The 26,026-nt window shown below is 34.6% G+C and overlaps 3 protein-coding genes and 1 pseudogene across 3 annotated transcripts; 1 reads left to right on the top strand and 3 right to left on the bottom strand.

The window, feature by feature from the left end:
- Positions 1 to 65: 65 nt before the first annotated feature.
- Positions 66 to 7,135, bottom strand: LOC105796442 (protein PUTATIVE RECOMBINATION INITIATION DEFECT 1). The gene is made up of 10 exons (XM_012626159.2): positions 6,542 to 7,135; positions 5,651 to 5,760; positions 5,401 to 5,576; positions 4,743 to 5,054; positions 3,373 to 4,339; positions 2,559 to 3,276; positions 2,204 to 2,484; positions 1,468 to 2,137; positions 1,131 to 1,332; positions 66 to 268 (listed from the first exon to the last, which is right to left on the bottom strand). Exons 1-10 carry the CDS (start codon positions 7,001 to 7,003, stop codon positions 66 to 68), a joined length of 4,101 nt encoding a protein of 1,366 aa, XP_012481613.2. The 5' UTR covers positions 7,004 to 7,135.
- A 557-nt stretch (positions 7,136 to 7,692) lies between these two features.
- On the bottom strand, positions 7,693 to 12,897 carry LOC105796441 (protein transport protein SEC23). Its single transcript, XM_012626158.2, has 12 exons — positions 11,917 to 12,897; positions 11,645 to 11,818; positions 11,269 to 11,430; positions 10,983 to 11,125; positions 10,715 to 10,790; positions 10,446 to 10,618; positions 10,243 to 10,324; positions 9,886 to 9,963; positions 9,056 to 9,217; positions 8,679 to 8,942; positions 8,449 to 8,553; positions 7,693 to 8,296 (listed from the first exon to the last, which is right to left on the bottom strand). Exons 1-12 carry the CDS (start codon positions 12,667 to 12,669, stop codon positions 8,150 to 8,152), a joined length of 2,319 nt encoding a protein of 772 aa, XP_012481612.1. The 5' UTR covers positions 12,670 to 12,897; the 3' UTR covers positions 7,693 to 8,149.
- A 2,723-nt stretch (positions 12,898 to 15,620) lies between these two features.
- Positions 15,621 to 19,596, top strand: LOC105795585 (peptidyl-prolyl cis-trans isomerase FKBP65-like; annotated as a pseudogene).
- A 4-nt stretch (positions 19,597 to 19,600) lies between these two features.
- On the bottom strand, positions 19,601 to 20,229 carry LOC105796440 (cysteine proteinase inhibitor B). Its single transcript, XM_012626156.2, has one exon. The coding sequence runs from the start codon at positions 20,184 to 20,186 to the stop codon at positions 19,809 to 19,811; it is 378 nt and encodes a 125-aa protein (XP_012481610.1). The 5' UTR covers positions 20,187 to 20,229; the 3' UTR covers positions 19,601 to 19,808.
- Between the last annotated feature and the right edge of the window lie 5,797 nt (positions 20,230 to 26,026).

The following is a 26,026-nucleotide window of genomic DNA, read 5'->3' as shown; positions in this document are numbered from 1 at the left end:
TGTTTTATCCAATGCTTGTTGATGGGCTCGGAATGTATCATGAGGTACTGGAATTGGATCGAACATTAAGCATGTGGTTTAAGCCGATTAGAAGCCGAAGGTATGATATTAACAGTAGACGATTGAGGAAAGGCAGGTCGTAAACTATTCATGTTTGGTATAGTGATCACAGGAGGAATCGTGCTTGGTATGGGGGTTGTTGACATCTGTGTAGTAGGGGTAATTGGATTGGTGTTGAGTTGCCGCTCGACGGTGGTGAGAGGGTGCACTGAATGTTGAACATTTGCCGTGAGAGAATTGTATCCTTGACTTGTAAAGGTTGAGGAGCTAAATTTGTAATTATATCTCTTTTTTTAAACAAAGTTAATGAAGTTAACCAAAGGACTGAAAATACCAACTAGAAAAGTTGAAAGATTAATATTGAGCAAGTAAAAGTAGATAAACTAAATTCACACAAACTGAAGGATTATCTTATAATTTAACATTTCACATATTGATAAGATCAGGTTCTAATCATATCTGTTCTTTTTAAGAGATTATTAGGATTTGAGACATATTAAAAGAGGATAATACATCCATGTCCTCCTGCATTGGCTACTATATTCATGCTAATCAAATTAAGACTCAATCAGCATATTAAATTTTATTGTTAAATAAGTTCTTTATGTCAAGATTGTTAGATTTGAGTTGTCACTATTTATTTGTAATTAACAAAGTTTATTTAAGGACAATTTAAAAGAAAACTATATAAAATTTGTAATACTTAACTCATTATTTTTCTATTTTATGAATTCCAATATTTTCAGTTATGAAGAATTGACTTTTGTAAACAAATAAGAAAATTATAATCTAAATTTAGCTTCTTACCTCTCTATTGAATTGTGTAGTAACTTGAAACTACAAGTAGAATTTGAGTTTCCTACATTACCCACACCATAATTCAAGACATAATGCTATGTATAAATGTATATGTTTCCTTCTGGTATGTCACCTATTTTAGTGCTTAGTTTTCAAGCTCAGCACTTAATTCTATGTTAGCTATTAGTACCTCAGAAAAGAGATCAAGAAAATCAAAACGAAAAAAAAATTAAAAGAATATTTTTAACTAGGTTAAGGTTGAGCTATATTACCTTCTTCTGTTAAACTGCGGAAAAACATTTCTATTTCTTGAAACAATCTTTTGTTGCCAGAATTTGTGTCTGAAGAAGATACCATCAAGTGAATGAGATACTCACAAATTTCTCCCACATCATCTGACCAGGTCACACTCTTCTGATCACGCTTATCTGTCGCATGTCCTTTACTGTTGTTGTACATGCGTTTTCTGCATGCCTACAATACGAAAAATAACATAGATATAGGGACCGGTTATGGTCATATAATCGACATTCACCCTTGAGTATGGATAAAATATCAATCAACATATTTTGTTTCTTCGTGATAGGCAAAAGAAACAATTAATGTTACCTGGAATACATGATTAAGACTGGCTATATGCTCTGCCTTCAAGAATCCAGAGTTTAGGAGAGCTCGAAATAAAAGCACCATCTCAGGGGTAACATCCATGACTTTAAGGTTTTCGATTATACAAGATATGGAAACGTCATCGAACACGGTTCGGATCCACCCGGGAATCTTCTCTAGTTTTAGCAATGCGACAGTAAGATGAACAGCAGGTTTGTGGTAATTGATGAATGATTTTGATGCTAAGCATGGAACTGCCAAAGACATAGCCATTTCCTCCACAATTAGTCTATACCAGCTACTTCTCACAACTCTTGATTCCTGCATTTCTAGTTCTTTTTCCCACCCTAAAATTATTGATAAGCAAAGGCAACAGTTCATTGCTACCCGAATGTCATCGTTAAATACCTGACCTTCTAATACAGTCATTATGGACATTATGTAACCCATGAAGCACTGTGACTCCACATGTTTCCCTTTTTTCTGATATGATATTCCTGAAAGAAACTCCAACAGGCAAGATGAAGCAACAAGCTTGACCATTGGAGACCCAAAATGTATCATCCTGCACAAATCATGGAAGTGAATATTGATTATGGAAACTGGTTGTGCCATATCTGGTGATTTGAGGAAAGTTTCCCACTTTGGAACCTCTGGTAAAACGGCATGGAAGCTGAAAATAAAGAAGTTAGTTTACACAGCATGGATTTATAGAAGAGTGTTATAAGAAGGTGCTTACCATCTTAAGGTGAAGTAGTATAACAAAAGCAAAAATATTAGATTTTCGCCAGAGCTTGTTCCCTCATCATGCTCTATTAGAGCAGGTCCCTTTGAAGAGACAACCTGGACTGTGCTGTTGATGGTAGAGATCAAGGAAGCATTAAAAATTATACTTTTCGAAGCCTCAATGAGTGCATGGCTAGAAGAATGATGCAAAATCAAGGAGAGAATTCCCACTAAAAGTAGACCTTCATGATTCCAGCCATACTTTCTAACTGCAGGAATTAAGCAGTCTATCAACTACAAAGAAAGTAAAAGACCCATTAATTTGCTGAAACCGTGAGTACACATTAAAATGAAAACTGACACGGTACCCTTGTAGACAATGCAAGCCAAGATTCGCCATCAGAAAGTGTTTCATGGTGCACTGTACTTAGAATGTTAAATAGCAGAAGTAAGATGGCCAGAAGTAACTCTGAGGAAGAAGAATGACTTGAATTGTAATAAACTACCATTAATATTGCATTGCCTATTCCATGCAAGCATAGTTGGTCCGAGGCAGCTGGAAAGATGTTAATGACTGTTAATATAAGATTTACTACTGCTATAATGTCTTGATTTTGGGCTCCTTCCTCAGCAAGCTCTACTAATAAACACATCAAAAGCTTTGCAGCATGGTTATCTCTCCTAGCTACCAAGTCTGCAATTACTCTTACATCTATAGTGTGACTATTGTCCCTATGGATGAGTATTTTGTTTCCATCTGAGCAATCTCTTCTGCAGAATTTTAGAAGCTGGCACGATAATGGTTTGCTGATTTTCTCCTGTTGGAACAACCATCTCACTGCAACTGGATGAATCACTGCAGAAGGCAAATCCCATTCACTTCGACACAGCATATGGAACAAGATCCTCTCAGCTTCCAGGCTGTGAGAGACTTGATTGCTTGCCTTAGCAAGACCCCTACATAGGCCGTAAAGATTCAACACTTGCATCATTGTCAAGGAATCAATGCTCCCAGAGAGGAAATCTCCACTGTTAACAAGAATATATTGCTCCAGAGAAGCTAAAACCGATATCTCATCTGCAAGCCTGCGGAAGGTATCAATAACAGTAAGAAACAAAGGTGAAGAACAAATGTTAAAAATGCAACATGAATAAGATGAAAGAACCTGGCAGCTCATTTACCAGTCATCATGCAGGCAACTGAAATGCAAAAGCAACAAAACTGCATCTTGGCAAGAAGACAAATCTAAATCATGGGAGTTCTTCTGCCCAAGCAGAAACAGCAAATCAATAGGATCACATGGAAGAGAAAAAACAGCATCTCTAATTGGTTGTCCGGCTTGATTTCCCAAAAGAACTTCCACAAGTGAACTGAGCATTAGATATACTCTCCATTTCATCTTTTCAGCAGGAAACAGTCCGAGACATCCAAATGAAAAACAGAACCAAGAGGATGAAAGTAGGACTTTTGCTAGTTCTGTTGCTTGGATATCAGGATGCTGAATCAGTATAAAATGGAATGTTTCGAATACCCCCATGACAGTTTCCTCATCAAGTTCGTTAACAGCCATGGAAAACCAAGGTAATATATGTGAGGTACATATGTCCACAATACAAGTTCGCAGTTCCAAGTTGGTAGATGTGTTTGCAGAGCACGCTTCGTGACTGTATGAATATGCTTCTTTAAGAAGGTATAAACAATGTAAGAGTTGACCTGGATCTTTCTCAGAGATAGTCAGACAAGCTAAAACAGCATGTTTCAATGATTCTTGAAGTAATGCTGGAAGATTTGAAGCCCCTTGAGAAGAAGGGAATTTTAAAACAGCTACAAAGATTGAACAAACCAATAGGAATGTCTCTGGAATCATGCCAATTTCCCCATCTCTATGCCTTTCAAGCATCCTCAACAAAATAAGAGCTAATTCTTCAATGTTAGAGGTTGATGCTATTCCAGGGCAATCAGAAACACAGTTTTGTATAAGCATAAGTGTGAATGTTTGAGCAGGATGGAAAGGAACTTCAGCCACATAACGAAGCACCGGAATCAGAGTTTGGAAACCAATAATAAGCCTTTGTCTGAAAGACTGCTCAGTACAAGGAAAGAGATTAAGAACCCTAACACAAGAGTAGACCAGGGGATCCTTGCATTCTGTTTAACAAGAGTATAATTTCATTAATGCAAAAGCCTCGTGGCATGATATAATTATCACAAATGGACATAAATATGCACGCATACATGTAATGTCCGTGTACAAACATAAGCACCATGCTCGCATAATACACCTGTATAATTCTATGACGAGCACACATGAATGGGGTCAACAAATAATGATAGAACTCGAAAATGATACACTGCTTTCGTGACTAATTTGCCTGAATAGAACTAGTTAAGTAGAATATTGAGTTTGATTAAAACAGAATGCTACAAAACTTCAAAAACTAAACTACTATCATATTTTCTTTGGAGCGCTATTGAAAGCAGTATTTTGGGTTCTTTGACTCACTGAGGAAACTTGCATGCTATTTAACGGTTGAGATTTAGCTTCACTTACCTGACAATCTTAATATCTCAAACACATAATCCACAATATTTTCTTCTATCAAAATTTGAATCTGTTTGGGGGAAGCATCTCCACGTGTCAAGTAGTGGAAAATCAGATCCAATGTGCTGATTTGCACTTGGCTGTCCGATGAAAGAAGTGGGCCTTTGATGGCCTCAGCAAACAATACGGTCAATGGGAATTCATCTAGTCCATCTTCTAACGTTTGCATTAAGTGGTCTGCTTCATCAGAACTCAAGCTGTTTATTTCATTTCCATGTCCATTTCCAAACAATCCAATTTGTGCCAAGAGCATTAGAAAAGCTACAAATGCGAGATTAGAATTTATTAGTTTGAGAGGATATATTATGATGATCATGATGAAACACAGCTGCACATGTGAAGGTGGCCTTGATGTGCGAGGTGAGGACATTCCTAATAAAGACCCCAATAAACATTATGTTATGCAGAGCAGTGAGCTAAATCAAACAATAAAGCAAACTGGAGGCATTCACTTTTAAATGATGTCAACTAGTTACATAATAGACTTTCCCAACATGGAATGTAACAGAACTTAGTAGTTCCCGTGGGCTATACTTCAAGAAAAATGATTCAGTATATCTTGACACAAAATTTTAAATAAATCAATGTAGAAAGCAATTTGACAAACCTACTCCATTCAATCGTACATCATCTCTTTGGGTTTTCAGAAGTGCCTCCATTGACAGACGCAACAGACTGGGACAAAAGGCCTGAAGAACATTTGCTCCTAAACCATCTCTAGATGCATATCCTTGAATAGATAGTTTATACAGAACAAAAAGAATCTCTCCTCGGATTTCATCGCTGCAGTAGGAAACAACTAATTAACAGCCACAATTAATAAAAACGATCTGTATCCAGTGACTTTTATTTGTTACCTTGGCAATTGAAGACCGGCTACCAAATTGGATACTAGAGCTTCTTTGTCTCTGATGTGCATACAAGGATCATTTATTTGGCAGTTCAAAAGAATTCCTAAGCAATGCAGCTGGGATTTAAGATAGCCAGACATAGCAATAGATCAGTTGTCTAAACTTCAACTCAAATATGTTGGCCTGACTCCTTTATTAGAGTACCATGTCCGATGAATATTCGGACATGCGTACTCCAAGTATCTCCAAATGCATGGAAAACTTGGAAAAAGAAAAATTACCCAGCTTGAACACTCACACAGTCGCACTTTAATCCGAAAAAAATAACATGCTGCATAATCTTTCATTTTCTCAAATTATGCATAAGATTAGGCACGAATACTACCTAAATTAATCCTAAAAGAACCTAATACTTTTTTGCACTCTAGTTCACTTTTTATTTCCCTTACTTTTTCAACATTATCAAAATCTAAGGCTCCATTTGGTTGTTATATCTATACTAGCATTTAAAAGGGAAAATGTGTTATGTTGTTTTATGTAACTTTGTTTTTTTAATTTTCTGGTAGCTTTGAGAATTTAACAGAAAATATACTGAAAGAGAATGAGTAACAAAAACAAGGATCACATCAAATGTTGGAAAAGCAGCACATAAAATTTATGAACTCTCCTCTTCTTTTTCCTTCAATTTTCTCAGCAACCAAACACAAACTACCACAAATAACAAGTTCAAACTCACTAGTCACTACCATGCAACAAAATAATAATATCACCGTATTAAACCACAGAAAATAAAAAGAAAAACCTCCGGCTATTCTTTCTTATGATTCATGTTTCTCAGAATCCAAACAGATCCGCAATAGAAACAACAATCAAAAGATTCAAAACACACATACTTACCATATAAAGCTGCCTTCGACTCCACCCTAACGCGCCAGAAGAGAGTTTTTCGGCAACTTGCGCAATGAAATCTGCGGTGACAGAATCATTAGCAGAAGCGCAAAGAGCGGAGATTATATCAATGAGTTGTTGAGCGATGGGATCGTTGTCGAAGGAAGAGAGCGCGTGGAGGAGAGGGGAGATGAGGAAGTGAGGGTGGAAGGAAAGGAGGGAGGTGAGAAAAAGGGGTTGAGAAAGGGCGTCGGAGAGTTGGGAGAGAACGTAGGAGACATGGAGAGTGGGAGCGCGTGGGTTGGAGATGAGGTTAGAAAGGCAGAGGAGGCAGATGGAGCCTCCTTGTTGGGTGCGAAGGGATAAGGTGGTGCGGTGGCCTTGAGAGCATTGGATAACGTCCGGTTCTTGATCGGGAAAATGATCGGCGGCGAAGGAGATATCCGGTTCTTGCGGATCTTCAAACATCATCTTTCCGGGAAAGAGAGAGGCAGTTGGTGATTTTTGAATTTTAGCGGGAGTCGGGCTTTTTTAATATTTTTTATTTTGCTAATATTTTTTCTCCTATTTTTATTAGAAATAGAATTAGTTATACCACTGACACTGTGAGTGAAAATTAATACTATTTTTTATTAGAGTTAATTACACCAAACATCCCCAAACTATGATTTTTATTTTAAATTGATTCTTAAACTTTAAATCATTTTAATTACACTCCAAAACTATTGAGTTTATATCAATCAAGTCCTTCCGTTACTAAAATTATTAATTTAACTATTAAAATATACATCATATCTTATGTTGCATAAATTAAAAACGAATATTGTAAAATGAATGCTTTAAAAATCTTATCTTTGAGATTTTCAAAGACTTGTGCCTATATCGTCCACTCTTTATTTTTTTTCAATTTTACTTTATTTTTAGATGTTACTTTTAAAAATTATTGATTAAATGTAAATTTTACCAAACATTATTGTTATTATTTTAATTTAATATGTAAATGTAAAGAAATTGAAATCATTATAGACAATATTAATATGTAAATTATATATTTCACCATCACAATAAAATTAGCAAAATAGCATTTTAATGCTGTTTGCTTGTGGAATGTTGAGTAAGAAATGCAAAATAATAAAAGGTAATCAAAATAAAGCAAAGGATAAAAAAAACCAACCATAAAATTCATATTTAACTTTGGATGCTTTAAAGTTTTGAACTTTTAACTCAAGACATAAATAAAAACAAAACAAAAATAACCCCATCTTCATTTAACTTCCCCATCTATACAAGTCTCTCAACCCCTAGTTTTGAGGTATGTATTCATGACCTGAAAATTCCATATATACAACACATAGACTGCCACCTCACTTGATCTGATTGTATACAAAACCAATAACAAAATCGAAATTCTGTCGAGTATGTTCCTAACCGGTCCCCGATGACGGGTTCCTTCAACTAATATTCTCAAACTCTCTATGACCTCATTGTTGCCTTAACCGCGCCTGTCCGATGAACTACTGTGAAGGTACCGGACCTCTCATACGTAAAACTGAGGAGAACCCACACTGACAGAATTTCACATACCAAAAATTTACGTCGTTCAACTGTTTTATACAATCAAGATTGCACGGCCAACTTCTGGAGATGCTCGAAGAAGATTTGTAGGCTTACATCGTCTGTAAATATTACATCTGATCCAGCAGCCATGTCGATGGAATTATTGTATGTTGCTGATGGGTTCAATTTTGCTAACAAAAATCTTGCCTGTACAAGGAACCAAAATAAGCTCTTGGCATGGAAGAATATAGGGAGAGGTCAATGTAACTAGAGATCGAAGATAAACACGAAGAAGGTTCGACAAACCAGAAATGGGGAATAATCAAAGACAAAATGGATATAATAATGAAAATACTGACCTGGGATCCATGTTGATCACATACAACCAATCTAGGGACAGGGAAGCGCTCCTGAAGAATCATTTGGGCATCAACATGAGGTGCTTGCAAAAGCTGTGAAAATGCCTGTTGAAAGAAATAAGCTTTTAGACATCAAAATCATGCCACCAGATATCGCGTTTGCACATGATGATAGTAATGTTTCGAAAATTAAGCTCTACATTTGTGGTATGAACACAAAATGAGCATACCTGATGTTCAGGCTGACTCTGGTAACCCATGTTGCGCCACTGTGCTATTGTCATACCATGGAATATAACAATACTGAAATATGCATCTAGCAAGAGAATACGATCAGCTGAAATGGAAGCCACATCCAATAATGCTGGTTGAGGCAGCGAGTTGAATGAATACGATATTAATGATGGTTGAATCATAACAGCTGCATTTGTAATGTTTTCTCTGTTTAGTAACATTCGAAAGTAGGCAGTTTCATCCGGACTGTTGTTAAAAACCTGTCACAGAAAGGAAAAGAGAGAAGCCATATATGAGTGTAGGTCAATTACATATTACAAAAATAGGCAAGAAAAAAGGCCTTTTATTTATTTTTATTTTTTAAACCAGGTACCTGAACAAATTGTGACCGTCGTAGATTAAACATAAATTGAGGGAACAAAGAAAAGCAAGGGTTTAATGTAAAAGATGATGCATCATCCTTCCGATACTCTCCAAATTTGGAACAAACTCGAATGAGATTCCGATCCAACCACCGTGTAGCATCAAACCCATCCTAAATGAAACAAAAGGCAATAGTTAAGCAAGGGTAGCAATCAATAAACAATTAATTAGAAGCAACAATTGATAGAAAATATCGCAAGACAGGAAGGCCTGGGCTAGGAGGAAAACGAGTAGAGAGAACAAGTGTTGTTAACACTTTGCACCTTCGCCCTTGACCAAGAAAAATCTTCAAATGGACACACCTGCTTCGCCTAGCAATGCCTTTTTGTTAGGCGATAGATACAAAAAAAGAAGGATTGCCTAATTAAAGTTCTCTTCGATTTCTTTGATTTTAATTTTTTTCATTATTTGTAAATTTACTAGTAAGAAAGGTGATAATACCAAACTATCTATTTCTCAATATTTGAGTATTCAACAATAGACAGGAGACAAGGAAATCATGCAGATTAGTCAACAAGTGAAGAAGAAAATTTGGCATATTTCGTAGGATAAATTGGACCACTCTTTAGAATTTATTACCATAATTATGTCTTAAATTCAAAGGCAAACATACAAAAACATGCATTTAAACATACTGTGCCTTACTTCACTCAAGCAAGCACTTTTTTTGCACCTGGTACCTCAGGCAACATAGAGCAAATAAATTATATGTTGAAAGTGGATTCTAATAAGAAAATAGAGCAAACAATAAATAATTGAATAGAAGGCGTTTCAAATTACCTCCATCTCCATTTTTAGAGAAGTTACTCTTGCCATTACAACAGCAGCAGCCTCTTGATCAAAACCATGTACTAATTCCTAGAAAGGAGATATTATTACGGTTAGAACAAATGAACCAAGAAACAAATGGAATTGACATTTATACACATTAGCTGACCTACCAACATTCAAATTCAAGACTCCCTACCACCCCCAAACACAAAAAGATAGTCCTCTTAATTGTGGCCAAGCAGGACCTTATTTAACAAACACAATATGGGATGAAGTGGCAGAAATGAAATAACACCCTTGCCTCTCATTTATTTTAAGACCATTTAAACAAAAAAAAACTACATAACTGAGATAATCCAAACTAACCTCTGAACTAACAGCACTGTCTACCCATTGTCTTGTCAAAGTAGTAACTCGAAGCATTCTTTTACCTTCAGGGTCTTGATAACTGTAATTAAGATAAACAAGATCACAATCATATTACTAAACAAACAAATAAAACCCAAATCAAACATATTTAATTTTAAAGAAAATAAACTTGACACTGCTGAGTAGTCCATGCAGCAAACCTTGTAAGAAACTGCAAATAAAGCTGTGAATTCGCCGTTCCTGGGGCATTTGATCGCTCAGTTGATGAAACATCAAATAAAACTGTCAAGCATGTACTCTTGTCAAGGCCACACATTTTCCATGCTGAAGTGTTCCCCTCACCAATGACTGTGTCAGAGACGTTAGGTCCTTTCTGCAACACTCGTAGTAATCAGCTTAAATACAAGTAAATTCAGTGTGTTGTTTAGAGAGAGTGAGATACATTATTAAATTATTAAGTAGGTCCAACCTTCTCCAAAGAAGTGCAAGGTCCAATGACCCCTTGAATTTTGATGTCTTTTGAACAGTTGATCTCAAGCAGGCCACTAGAAATGGGGAAAAAGGAGAATATAAGGAAAATCAGGTGGTTGGAAAGTCTAGAACTCAAATAAATAAGACAAGGTCAACAAGAACTGGAATACAAACGGCAGTTGACAAATTAATAAAGCATCCACATAGTTGTTTCTAAATAATCATTTTTAAGAGAAATGAAGTTAAAATGTTGAACAAGAACTAACTTAAAACATAGGCCAAGAGATTGTTCTCCGTCCTTGAACATACGCCTGAAAGAACCTTTAAATACAGAATGACCAAAACTTTCAGCTAGAACAACAAGGCCACCAGTTCTTTCAACTGCAACTTTCATTTCGGCAACCCCAACCTGAGAACACATCAGACCCATTACATCATGAAGATTACCACTGTCTGAAGTTATTAGACTTCATTTAGACTAAATGGTTTGCACTTTGCACCTGTTAGGAACATAAGAATGATTAAACAACCTAAAAGGTGGTCAAAACAGACCTGATCAAGTGCAGATGCAAAAAGGTCTAGTACATGACCCTGGCTGACTAACTGTTTTGCAAGACTATCATAAAATCTGACTGCTTTCTTAAAATATGGTGCAGCATCCTTATCAAGATCTTTATGTGAACGTACAGGTTCTGACAAGTCCTTCGAAACAATCTGCAAAAATCATACAATCAGTATTATCTTGATGACAACCAAGTACGTTAACACAAATAAAAAAGGCCGTATTAATTGCACAAACTATGTTCATATTAACAATGACGTATAATTGATGTCGTGTATATCCATAATATCATACAATTCATTAGAAACAAACGATAAATGCATTATATCAGCTATATAAATTCGGTACATAATTTAATGGCATTACCGTCCCCGGCCCTTCAGTACATGGACCACCAACCAAAGCAATAATCCTAGCACCAGTTCCAGGCATGCAGGCTCCAAGCAATCCTGTTGCAACACTTAAGGCCACTCCGGTGCACCTCGACGCCCTATTGCCCGGTTGTACAGGCCACTGATCCGTTTGCAACTCATCCAACAACTACATTAAAATCAGCCAAGCACTCCGATAAACAAAAACAAAAAATCAAATATTTCAAAAACCAATGAATTTCCCACCACATATAAATAATAACGCACCGAATTGAGGGTGTACTCGCAATCGGAAGCAGGCAAAAGAAACCGGTTAACGCCGGTATTTGAGTGCCCATTTTGCAGGCCTTTCGGATATCCAGCGGTCGGCCGCCGCCCGGCAGAACCAAGGCCCAACTGCTCCAACACTTGTTCCTTAGAAATCTCCTTATCACCCCTGAAAACATAGACCTTTGATATATCCGAGAACCCCAATTCATGAGCATGCGCTTGAGTCCCAAACGAAACGAACCCAACAAGCGCGTGTTCCGGCAACAACCCAAGAGCCTGTTTCATCGCCGATTTAACGAAACCAAGCTCTTCCTCGATCATACACGTGTCCAACACGAACACAAACACCGGCGGCAATTGAGGCACATTGGAAGGGTTGTTTGGATCGGGATTCGCTTGAAGCGAGTATTGCACCGTGGTATATTGCGGGTAGAGTTCACAAGGCAGGTTCGTATCGGAGATCATCGCATAATGCGGGGGGAAATGGTTGCGCTGGTAACAGAACGGACAGATCCAAATCTTGGCGGTGAAATCAACGCGCGCGAAAGCATTGAGCGCGGAAGAACAGGACTTGCACCGTAAAGGCGAGTAAGGGAGCGTCGGGATGTCCGGGTGTGACCGGATCGGAGCAATGGAAACGGCTAACGGAATAACACAGGCGCTCGCTTCCACTTTAGTACGTGGCCAAACATTCCACGTCATCCGTACGGCGTCAATCCCTTCGGGATCAGTGTTCGCCATCTCCGACATGGTTGAAAAAGTTCTTTGAACAAAAAAAAAACAAAAAGAAACTTACTTTTTTTTTAGTTTTTTCGGATTAAATTTGATTAGTAATTTAGGAATTGAATGAAAAAGTTGAAATTTTTAAGAAATTTTTTACTTTTTTTTATGATTTTGGGCGACCCCAAGAGAAATTTAAGAGAAAGGGGTCACCGAGAGAGCCAAAGTGAAAAGAAAATTGGGTTTTATTGAAAGAGAAATGATAAGTGGAATTGAGTTTTAAATTTGAGTATTTAAAGGGAAGGTTTGTAATAACGGAAGGTTATGCGCTTTCCATTCTTCTAACGACACATCAGCATTTTTCTTTTGGATTATATTTTACTACCAAAAATAAATCTCTCTCTCTCTATATGGAAGGATAGATTTTGAACAAAATAACCTAATTTTATTTTTTAAATTTTTTTATTTAAATATTTATACTTTTAAAAAAATTATTTTTTTAATTTTTCAACTCAATTGGAGACTTTATAAATGGTCGAATGTCGATTCACCCTCTGAGGCATAGAGTCGTGCAATGAAAGTGACAAAGTGGTGGTTTGTTGAGAGAATATGGGAAAAAAGATCGAAAGAGAGAGAGGCGAGGGAATTGAAATGTATGGATTGTCTCCTTCTCTTGGATGACAATGAGGAGGGTTCTGTTTTTTTATTATTTTATTGCGCTCTCTATGATATTTTTGTTGTTCTTTATACGATTTCTGTTGTGTGAAAATTTATTCCTTTCAACCATCACCTTTTCACCTTCATTATTTGACTCTCCATTTTAGAGAATAAATCGGCTTTCGACTTTCAACATCACCTCCTTCACATAAATTCCTTTATGGCTAGCTAAATTAAACAAGGTATATAGATTTAATAGTACAAATTTGTATTTATTAGGCACACCATTGTAGGGTTAATTGGATGAAGTTGGGTGGGAAGAACACTACCTTTTTTCATAGGCCACTAACAGATTCCTCACAACTACTTTCCAAACTAGAAGACATGCAAACATGTTTCCATCAAAAATTTTGGCATATCATTGGTACTGGTGTTACTCGTTGTTGCTTGGATATTCTTAATTGAGAATTGACATACAATGCATTAATTTTAGCAATATAGCTATTGTACTAAAACTTAACAACTCCTATATTTATTAGTTAGTTTCGACCCATTAGTTTATGCACTAATTACATGAGAGATTTTACGTTTATCGAAAAATAGATTTCAAAGAGAAGAAATGGCTCTTTGTGTTAAAGCTCGACACGAGTAAAGTCTACAATTGTGTCAAGTGGTTCTTTATGAAAAAAATATGTAACACCCCTTATTTCAGACTAGAGATGTCTATGAGTCACCTTATAATCTGAATTTAAAAAAAAAATTAGACCAGAGCCTGGGTTGAACTTAACACAATCCATCTATGTGTAACCTATTTCATTGTTAAAAAAATAATAATAATATATAATTTTATATGAAAATTATATATATATTTTAAAATGTTCACCCAAATTTGACCTAGGCTGAGCAAGGAAATTCCTTCAACTCATGAAAAAATTAAACCAAACATAAATTTACAAGACGAAAAGTTTAACATTAATCTTAAGTTAAAGCTTCATCGGCACAACTCTAAAATAAAAGTTAAATTCTGTTATTAGTTTTTGTATCATGCTTAAGTTGTGGGTTTAATCTTTGTGTCAAGAATCAAATTGTGTAGCAAGTTGTTTTAACGACTGTAACATGTCAAACCACAAATTTATTATACATTAGCCCTTTTTTGACTTTGTATTATCATTATCCTTATAGTTATCTTATAAGCAACAAAAATATGAGATATACAGAGATATCTATCTGTTGATGCAACACACTTAAAAGATTCCGGTTAAAAGAGTTAGATTTAAAATATGATTCTTGAAAAGTCATTATTCTGAATTATCCTTATATCTTGACGGCATGCTTTGAAGAGTCCTACTCCAAACATAAGACTTGCAATTGATGATAATTTTGAGAATATTTGAAACCTATATATACATGAATGGTTCGTGGATGTAAGGATAACGAATTTAAAGAAAGCATATATGATTACCGTAAGGAACTTTTACGCGAGAGTATTTTATTCATCTTTGAGTGATTTGTTAACAGTCTTTTGTAAGAAAGGTTTGTGGAGAGTTCGTACTAAATATATTAGAGTGAAATTGCAATTATACGAGGTTTATCATTGATTAAGTTTTAAATCATTACTTGTAGAGTGAGTTTAGTAATGGATTTCTTTTCTAAGTAAGGTCGTGTAGAGTTAGTGTGTTGGACCAAACTATGTAACCAATTTGCTTGTATTCATTTTAGTATTTTCTGCTTTATTCGTATTATTGCGCCAATATGTGTACTAAACTTGTGGCCACATGACATATTACAACTTAGCCGAACATTTTTTCACTTTGTATTTTAGTTTGATCATTTTTAGTCTTTATAATTTCAATTTTCAAAATTTTAATCTCAACTAAATGGTAATTGTTAAATTCATTAAGTTCATTATTTCCAAAATCTTATATAGAAAACATGTTATCACATCATAAAATCCAAGTTTTACCATGCAACTTTTTATTTCCATATAATACTCGTAAAATTCAAGTTAATAGATTTAATGGCTGTCATTTTACACCAAATTTGAAATTTCAAATTTAAAAATATAAAGATTAAGAATAATCAAATTGGAGAACATAAACTAAATCTACTAACTTTATGTATATACGAGACTAAAATAAAAAAAATTATCAATAGGCTTTAACCACTACCATTTAGGTAAGGACTAAAATTGTAAAATTAAAAAAATTTATATTAAAATTTACCAAATTAAAATACAAAGACTAAATTCATAATTTATATATAGTATAAGGACTAATAGTAGAATTTAACCAAAAATAAACGACTACCGGATTGTAAGGCCAAATATGAAAGACACTGTCAACTGCTCGCAAAAAGGAGGGAAAACTCAAGAACTAGGATTCAGTCCGTTAGCGGGAACAACTCTAATACAAACTCTCTCTGTTGTGTTTATCTATTTCATCTCAATGCCACCTTTATATTCTCATGACTTGGATCTCTTTACATCGCTCAGGAAACCCAGAAAACCAATCTTCAAGCATTTTGCCAAAGAAATACGACTTGGATTACACAAAAGCAACCAACATGGAAGAAACTGCAAAATAGGATGACCAGATTAACCCCATCCTCAAAGCTGGTGAGGAGAAAGATATTGGGAACGATGGCTTGAAGAAGAAGCTGGTTAAGGAAGGTGAAGGGTGGGAAACTCCCAAAAATGGTTATGACGTTGAAGGTAATGGTGGGGGTGGGGGGGATCGTCTACTTTGTTCATTGTTCTATTGATTTCTTTGGGCATTTTTGAGTTGATGGGTTTATTTTGATTTCATTTGCAGTGCATTATACTGGAGCTTTGATTGATGGAACCAAGTTTGATTCCAGCCTTGATAGGGGAACTCCTTTTAAATTCAAGCTTGGCCTTGGTAAACAAACCTTTTTATCTCATTTTCTGTTCATCTTCTATTAACTTAAATTGTATTTAGTGCAGATGGTTTTCCTTGATGCATTGAACAGAAAAGTTATAGCTCGTGTTATATGGACTTGAGCTCGAAAGTCAGGTGCATACGCGTTATGTGCCCAACACGAATATGGTTAATATTTTTTAAGTTTTCCAATATTTGGAGGATTAAACCTCAAATCCGATTTCAATATGTCGGACTCAATTTTATGACATTGAAGAATCACAGGTTATAACTACCTAGTTGGACAAAACCATGGATACGCTCTCCATGATTTTCAGGACAAGTAATCAAGGGGTGGGACGAAGGTATCAAAACAATGAAGAAAGGTGAAAATGCCATTTTCACAGTACCACCCGAGTTGGCATATGGTGAATCCGGATCACCTCCAACTATTCCTCCTAATGCAACACTTCAATTTGATGTGGAGCTGATTTCTTGGACTAGTGTCAAGGATATATGCCAAGATGGAGGAATCTTCAAGAAAATACTTGTTGAAGGGGAGAAACGGCAGAACCCCTAAGATTTGGATGAAGTTTTTGGTATATTAGGATTCATTTCCTCTTTCTGTTTAAATCATTCAAAACTTGTGTGCTTACAGTGGTTGTCTTGTGTTTATGACAGTCAAGTATGAAGTTTGTTTAGAAGATGGTACACTGGTTTCAAAATCTCATGGGGTGGAGTTCACTGTTGGAGATGGTAAGTGTGATTCCTCTTTACTATACGTTCTTACTTATCGTGAACGAATTCCGCAAGCTTAAATAAGAAGTCGGAATTCGTACCATGCAGGCTATTTTTGCCCTGCATTTTCAGAGGCTGTAAAAACAATGAAGAAAGGTGAGCAAGTTCTGCTGACAGTGAAACCACAATGTAAGGTTATGATCGTGAACGAATTCCGCAAGCTTAAATAAGAAATCACAAAGGACAAGAAGATATTGAAGAAGATCTTGAAGGAAGGAGAAGGTTATGATCGTCCATATAATGGAACAATGGTTCAAGGTTGGCTTTGGAATTTATTATCTCATTACATTCTGTAGTTGTTTGAATGGTTTTCCATAACTCTTCTTTATACTCTTTGCTAGTGAAATTAATTGGGAAGCTGGAAGATGGGATGATCTTTGTGAAAAAGGGTCATGATGAGGGGTCATTTGAGTTCAAAGTTGATGAAGGTAATAATAGTTTTCATCCTTATGTGGTTCTTTATAAGATCTCATCACATAGGCACATTAGTTTCATACTTAGGGTGGGTTTGGATGGGCGATTGGGTGCGGTGCGGTGCATTTAGTTTATTTTTTGTCTCACGCTACAGTATCGCTACAGTATCTAATCTCACCGCCACCGCTGTTTTTACACTAACCGCAGGTAAACGCACCGCCCATCTAAACTCACCCTTTAGTCTTTGTATGAAGTTGTTTTGAATTGGATGACATTTGTGGCAGGACAAGTAATTGATGGTCTTGAAAAAACTGTGAAGACCATGAAGAAAGGAGAACATGCACTTACCACTATCCAGCCCGAATACGCTTTCGGTTCATCTGAATCACAGCAGGAGTTGGCTGTTGTTCCTGCAAACTCAACTGTGTATTATGAGGTTGAGTTGGTCTCATTTGTGAAGGTTAGTGTATATACTCAACCTCTGATGCACATTTTTCCATGTCAAGTGTGTATGTGCCCAACATGACTATGCTGAGTTATTTCTTTGTGCCCAACATGACTATGCTTAGTTATTTCTTTGTTTTTTTTCATATATTTGGAGGATCTTTTGATATAAAAGTATTATGAAAGCCCTTATACTAGAGGTGAATTGCATTTCATCCCCTTTACTCAAAAAATGAGAAAATTAGTCTTTGTATATTAGATCAAAGAGCAAACTGGTCCCTCTGTTAAAAATTCCATCAATTTTTAATGTTAAAAACTAGTCCCTATACGTCATCATGAGTTACATGTGACATGTCAGGTGTAACTGTCTAGTTATTTCATCAATCATACCAGTTTTTAACCAGTGAAAATTGATGAAACTTTTAATCTAAGATACAAATACTAATTTACTCATTTTTTAATAAAGGATGCACAATACAATCTAACCCCTATTACATGTACTTTCATGATACTTTCACCGATCTCTGATGTAATAGCCTCATAGACACCGATCTCTGGATGTAATAGCCTCATAGACAGGAGTACTTTAAAATAAGAAGTTGAGCAACATAGGCGCTGACACTGTCTAAAATGTTGATAATGAATGGTTGCAGGAGAAAGAATCATGGGAAATGAATGCACCAGAAAAGATTGAAGCTTCTGGGAAGAAGAAAGAAGAAGGGAATGTATTATTCACGGCTGGTAACATTGAGAGAGCATCAAAAAGATATGAGAAGGTAAAGTTATGCACCATGAACTGTGCCATTTATACAAATTGTTTTAGACTTTTTTTACTTATGATTCGACTATTTGACAACAATTCCTTTTGTTTAAGGCTGTTAGGTACATAGAACATGACTATTCTTTCAATCATGAGGAGCAGCAACAAAGTAAGTTGCTAAAAGTAACTTGCAATCTCAACAATGCAGCTTGCCAATTGAAACTCAAAGATTACAAGCAAGCTGAGGAGCTCTGTACTAAGGTAATATAGCTTTAATGGGGGCATCTAGAGCTTGTCTTGTTGGGAGATGTAAACTGCTGATTCACTTATGCTGACAGTTAAGGCTCGTGTGATTTTATAGGTATTGGAACTTGAAAGTAGGAATGTGAAAGCACTATACAGGAGAGCTCAAGCTTATATTCAACTTGTTGATTTGGATTTGGCAGAGGCTGGTATAAAAAAGGCCCTGGAGATTGACCCTGGTAACAGGTATCTTTTTAATGCAAACTGTTGGACGTACATGAACATGATTGTCATACACATATTCTAGGTAGATGTGTGCTTTGCTGCAGTAGGGAAATAGTGGCATTTTGTAATATATACAGTTAGTTGTTTTATGAGTTAAATTACTATTTGGGACCTGAATCCAAGTTAAGTTTTGAATTAAGTAATTGACTTTTTTATTTAAATTAGACCCGAACTTAATTATTGTTCCCACATTTGTTTCAAAAGAAGTGATTTAACCATTGTTTTTACAATTGTTGTCATTGCAGTGGAGTTAAATTATGTTTGTTTTGTTGACACCAGGGAATTGAAAGTGGGGTACCGAGTCCTGAAACAGAAAATGAGGGAATATAACAAGAAGGATGCACAATTTTATGGCAACATATTTGCAAAGATGAACTTACAGCAAGCAAATGCGGCAAAACAGGAACAGAGGACACCTATGATCATTGACAGCAAGGCATGATCAGATTGTTCTAAGATAAAAGGCTCAGATAATGCTACTCACTTGGTCTAAGAAGCCATGCATGTTGATGATATGCTTCTAATCCATTTAATAAACAAAGCATGTTTACATGATGTTAAATTTTTTGTGCTTTGAATCAATAATCTTCACCATAACCCCAGAATTTCTGGTATAACAAGCAGTTAATTACCATACTTTCTTATTCAATCGCTTTATTAATTAAGATTACAAGGGAAAAAGACTTCTCTTTTTAATGAGTAGAAGGGGAAAAATTAAGCAAGTCCTTGGATTGAACCCAAGGTTTAACCAAAACCACTGACTCAAAGGTCTTGGTTACCCCACCTTGCATGGCTTTAATCTTGAGATAATACTTGATCCCAGCAACCACCTGTTTCTCAGCTCCCACCACTTGAGAGAAAACCAACGCCGTCGACGGCCCACCATTGGCCAAACTGAAACGCAACCGCCCTTGGCTCCGCCTGTTATACTCCTCCACCGAGAACCTCCCAAGCTCTTGCACCTCTTTGTTGTTCTTCACATCGTTTATCCTCATCCTCCCTCCCAACCCATCAACCACTGTTGTCACCAACAACAAAGACAGAACAATTACAACCTCAGCTTTCGCCATATCTCTTATTTGCTGCTACCCCTTATTTTATGACGATAATGTGATATATGGGTTGTTCTTTATATAATATAATATAAACAAGAAGAAAAACAAAAAAACTGAAAAAGGAAGACAAGTGTCAAGTGGAGTGATGGGGTCATGTAATTAGTGAGTGTGTACTGTTTCGTGTTCTCGACACGCAAATTAAGGTGGTTGAGTGACAACACAAGCAAAATGGGGATACACGAGTAACAAGCATCAACTGCTTGCCGCATCTGGTACTGATGTAATGTTTTTAGTTGTTTCCAGCTAGCTGTTTTCTTTGCAGTTTTGTGATGTTATTAGGTACGTTTTGTTTTTTCTTCTTTTATGCCTTTGGGGCTGTATAAATAGAGGTGAATGAGATTTAATGAAACTGTGATTTCATTTTATATAAAATTGTGATTTTATCTTATTTCTATTATTTCTTAATAAGAGGATAATAAAATAGATTTTTTTCTCTTAGTTTTCAATTTTTTAGAAAAATTTAATTTGTCATTCTTTTATTGAAAATATATATAGGGATAACATAAAATCACAAGTACAATCCTTTCTCATAATTAGGCATTGGTTTGTTAGGTAAAATTGAGATATATGTCTATTTTAAAAAATATTTAAGATTTTAAGTTGATTTCTTTTAAAATTAGGAATCTGATAGAAGATTTGGAAAATATTCAACAGTGGTGGCTCATTGTAAATACAACAATCAATATAAAACGACACAAGTGTTCATCAGGAAAGGGTTGATAACTGCCCTAGTGCAATATCATATTCATTTAATTCAGCACAAAAGAAAAGGTTGAATGGCAGATGAAAATTGACTTCTAGCGAAATCAGGAACAAGATGAAACCCATAGTGTTATTGCTTAGACAGCAATGTTGGAGTCGTTGAAAGTTATAAGCAAAGCTAGTAGAAAATCTGTGGCTAAGATGATAGAACGCGTCGTTCATCCAAACTTGCTTAAGTCAGTCTTTACTAAAATAAGGATTCCTTAAGAATTCCTTCAAGGCAAAAAGTTGTAAGGGGGAAGCGATTTATGCCAAAGGAAGCTTACAAAGAACAACAGAAAGAGCGCACATAAAGTGTTTGAGTAAATGCTCTCAATATTATCTTATTTATGAAGAATCATGAAACAATGAATGAAGTACAATGAAATGAATTACAAGTGAGGGGAGACTCTCTATTTATAGTTGAGCTCCCCAAAACCAACAGATAAGATTAAGTTACATCGACGGATGAGATTAATCATATCCTTTAATTTTAGGGATTTATAAGATATGTCATATCAAATCTAATCTAATTTTTACAAGATATGATTACTATCAATCTTCTAAGATTAGTTACCAAAATAGCCTAAGTTGTCATATATTCATTATCGGGCCAACAGGCTTCAATCTGACAGGCTTCTCTAATAGTTCTTTGAACCGGGCTAGTTCTCGTGGACTAAATGATCCACATCTTATCGATAGACCTCCATGAGGCGCATCTTGTGTCATGTTCATGGACTTTGCACTTTGGCTCGTGACACTAGTCCCTATATGTTTAGATTGTTTAACACCACTAACTACATTGCTTTTCAATTTTTTTTCATTAATAAATATTTCCCTTTTGTCGGAAAAAGGAAAACTTTGTAAAAGTACCATGAAAACTATCATATTAAAAGTCGGATTATCTTTTGTTTTATCATCTAAAAAATAGATGAATTAGTTTTTTTTTTATTTGTGACAAAAGATGAATTAGTTATTGAACATTAGATTAAGGAGCAAATGAGTCTTTTTGTTCAAAATTTCATTTATTTTGACTATTAAAAATTAGTCCTTATACGTCAGTATGAGGTACACATAACACGTCACTTGTACCGGTTTGGTGATTTTGCCAGCCACGTTAATTTTTAACAGTATAAATAGATAAAATTTTTAATAAAAATAATCAATTTACTCTTTAATCTAATACGCAAAGATTAATTTACTCGTTTTTCAAATAAAAAGAATAAAATAAAATCTCATTCTTAATACAAAATCTTTATAATACTTTTACCGGAAAATTGGTACGAGTTATGGTATTTACATTACAAAGGAGCGTTATGGACAGTGATATTGAAGTGTTATTTAGTGTTGGATAGTAATCTGTTGTGAACTTTTTTGACACGGTGGCTTGTGGGAAAGAAAGAGATGATGGAAGTGGGGAGCATTCTTATCGTCTCGGGCATTGTTGGAATGCTGATAAGGATTTACATTTTGGCATTGATGATTGAGGGAGAAGGACAGCTGCATCAATAAATTGACAAGTGGCTGCTTTTAAATATATTATAAAATATATGAATATTTTAATATTTTTAACAATATCTAATCAATATTATTTGAATCGGACTGAATCGATTGGAGTATCAATTTAATTAAGATGAATAAATTAATTGATTCACTAATTTAGGGAATCTATTTAACTGACTATTAAACTAATTTTCTTCATTTTTTAATAGTTTATTTAATTAAATAAGACGAACCAATCAAAGAAGAGCTAATTTACAACAGATCAAGTTATTCAAATTCTTTCTTCTTTTCATTGGTCACTAGTTAATTTGCTCAAGTCCAACTTTAGGGGTTGAATAATATGTGATAAGGTTAAAAAAGTACAATCATACCACCACCAAATATAGATTTTAAATATTTTTTAATAATTAATATATATTATTTGTAAAATTAATGAAAGTAACTTAAACTTTAAAATAGAATAATAAATTATATTTAAATAATTTAATACAATTATATATCATATTTAAATAATTTAATATAATGATACATAAAATATAAATTAGTCTAATTTTTTTATATACCTTTTAAATAGGTAATGTAAATAAGAGTATTTTGACAATTTCTCTTCCAAGCTATAAAGCTTTCTTTTAAACGGATGCAACGGTAGGGTAAACTTGTTCACGGGTCGGGCCACTCGGCCTGGCACGAAGGTTTGCTCAGAAAGGATTAAATTGTAATTTTTACGATAGTAAAAATATAATTTTACTATTTTAATAGCCTATTCTTTATAATTTTTAAAGGATTAAATCAACTTTTTATCATTTTAAGGGGTTAAAATATAATTTTATCTTTACTCATTTTAAAAATCTTAAATGACCTAAATAAAAAAAAAATTATTTTAGGGGGGCAGGCCCCTAGTTACACCCTTGCCAATAATTAAATTGGTTTTTCCTATTTTTAATTTTTTATAATATTTTAATAATTTATTAAATTAAATCGAATAACTCAATTAAACGAATACTACTTATCAAACTAAAAATTAATAATATAACCAATCCAATTCTTAAAAGGTAAAAGTGTCTGCCTTCTGGCATCTACTACCACTTTTATTTGTACGATCTGGTATGCATCATGGTCTTGGGAACTTGTGATGAGCAGCATAGATCATGTTTTTCTGGTCTAAACTTGGATCACCAGTTAAAGCATGCATGCATCTGCATTGGGCATGGGCATGTGCATGTGCATGTGTCCCAGAGTGATACGTATTAATGGAGCTAAAGCTTCGGCCACGTCACTAACGCATTTTCTTACCTGAAAAAGAAAAAGAAAACAGCCGAAAACCTTGTTCTTCAAAAATGTATTGCACCAAATTATTAAATTATGGATTAGGTCCATTGGGAAAATTTTGCAGAGCCCAAAATAAATCCATGGGCTGCTACAACGATTGAGGTAGGAAATGTGTTTGATATATCTATATAAAAAAAATTTGTGGCCAGAATTAAATTGTATAATTTTATATAATAAAAATATAATTTTATTATTTTATTATTTTATATATTTATAATTTTAAAAGATTAAATTATTATTTTTATCATTTTTAGAGGTTAAAGTGTAATATTACCATTATTAATTTAAAATTTTATAAATTATAAAAACTAAATTAAAAATTTACCATTTTAGGGAGGTTAGGGCACTTGCCAGCCTCCTAACCCTGTCATTGTATAAAATAATAGACACGATAAGACATTGATTTAAACACACTTGAATGTGTAATATTTTTCATTTTAAATTTTAAAAGATTATGAATAATTTAAATATTTTATAAGAAAATGACATGTTGGTATCAGTTTTAATAATTTGCAATGTTGAAAATCCCACATCTTTGTGCTATTTTATAATAATTATTATTTTTACCAAAAATAATTGCATGAATAATAATATTAAATACCACATCTTTGTGCTTAATAGGTTGTGCCTATTCGCAAGAATTAGTGTGGCATTGTGATGTTGGTCTCTGGTTCTCTGATTTATCGAGGATTGTAGTGTCACATTGAGATATCATATGTAGGATGTCCAATGCTGGTTACGAAAGTGTGTATCTTTTACTTTCTTTTATATGAGTGTAGCATCATGATTTTTAATCTTTGTTCTTTTGATACAATGTTTAACCTATAGCCTTTTTTCAACCCTTAAATAAGAGAATAATACGCTTCAACGCACTCGAACCCGCGTCCTCTTGTATTGATAACAATACCGATACAAACTGAGCTAAGACTCAACCGAGTAAAATTCAATATTTTTTATCTTATTTCTTCTATCTTGTTGAAACTATTTTTTGAAACCGACTTTTTATTTTTCTTTTCAAAACGAAAATGGGAGTCGCCACCTATCCTTCTTCGTGAGGTGTGATCTGGTCACCTCGTAATTTGATCATTTTAATAAACGGTTTGATTTACTAAAACAACAATTTTTGGTCTACAAAATTCAAGAAATGGGTTCAGGAGTCGGTTACGCACGAGAAAGGGTTAGCACCCTTAGCACCCTCGTAACACCCAAAATTGGTACCTAATTGATTACTTGGTGTCTTAGTACCGTGAATTGAAAATTTAAGAAGAATTTAAAATACGATCCCTTATTGCATAATGATATTTTTATTTGAAATCATTTAAAATACGATCCCTAGTCCAAAAACACACGGATCTTAGGTCGGGTCAAGCCACTGTAATGAGGAGAAACCCTAGGGTTTCTGGCGTCTTCTGTAATGTTTTGGGCCACTGGGCCTGTAATTTTTTTGGGTTAGGATTGTTTAGTTTTGGGCTGTTTGGTTTGGGCTTGTAATTATTTTGGTTTTATTTATTTATTTTATTTTTGGGTTTATGGTGGGCGGGGCAAAAATGGCCCGTTACATATCTTATATACAATATCAACTCAGCAACACATATAAAATAAGAACACCCATAAAATATAGAATCTCAACAACAAAAGGAATGCGAACCCCATACATGTTCAAAGTATTGAGGTCGACAAAAGTGTCCAATGAACGAACAAGATTGTGCTGGTCAAGATAAGGCTAGACAGATAAATTGTAGATGAAGATAATATTTGAAGTTCTTAGCGCAGATCTTAGGATCGAGTCAAGTCGGGAATGGTTTTGTTTTGAAGACAGTCGAGATCGAGTTTAGTATAATAATAAAAACATCTTTATATATAATATATTAAAAATATTCGAAATTCTATCATACATATATGTATATGAAAATTACGTATTTAGAACATAAGAATGTATTTAAAACTAACATAGAATAAACGATGGTTTAAAATTAATTATTAATAATAACACATGCAAGATCTACTATATTAAAAGAAATTAGATTAAAGTAAAACAAAATTTAAACACGTAAATATATTAGATTAAAAATATTAAATGCACTACAATTCTATATGATGGTGTTGTCAATGTAAAGTTAACTTGTGATACCAACATTACCAATACTTGATTATGACACACTCACAATGTGGGTGAAACTAATTATGTAATAAATTTATTAAAATTGACATTGAAACTAAAT

The sequence above is a fragment of the Gossypium raimondii genome, chromosome 3 (genome assembly GCF_025698545.1).
Source record: "Gossypium raimondii isolate GPD5lz chromosome 3, ASM2569854v1, whole genome shotgun sequence".
In the NCBI taxonomy this organism is placed as follows: domain Eukaryota; kingdom Viridiplantae; phylum Streptophyta; class Magnoliopsida; order Malvales; family Malvaceae; genus Gossypium; species Gossypium raimondii.
Note: the sequence above shows the minus strand (reverse complement) of the source record. Positions and strands in the feature narration are given on the sequence as shown.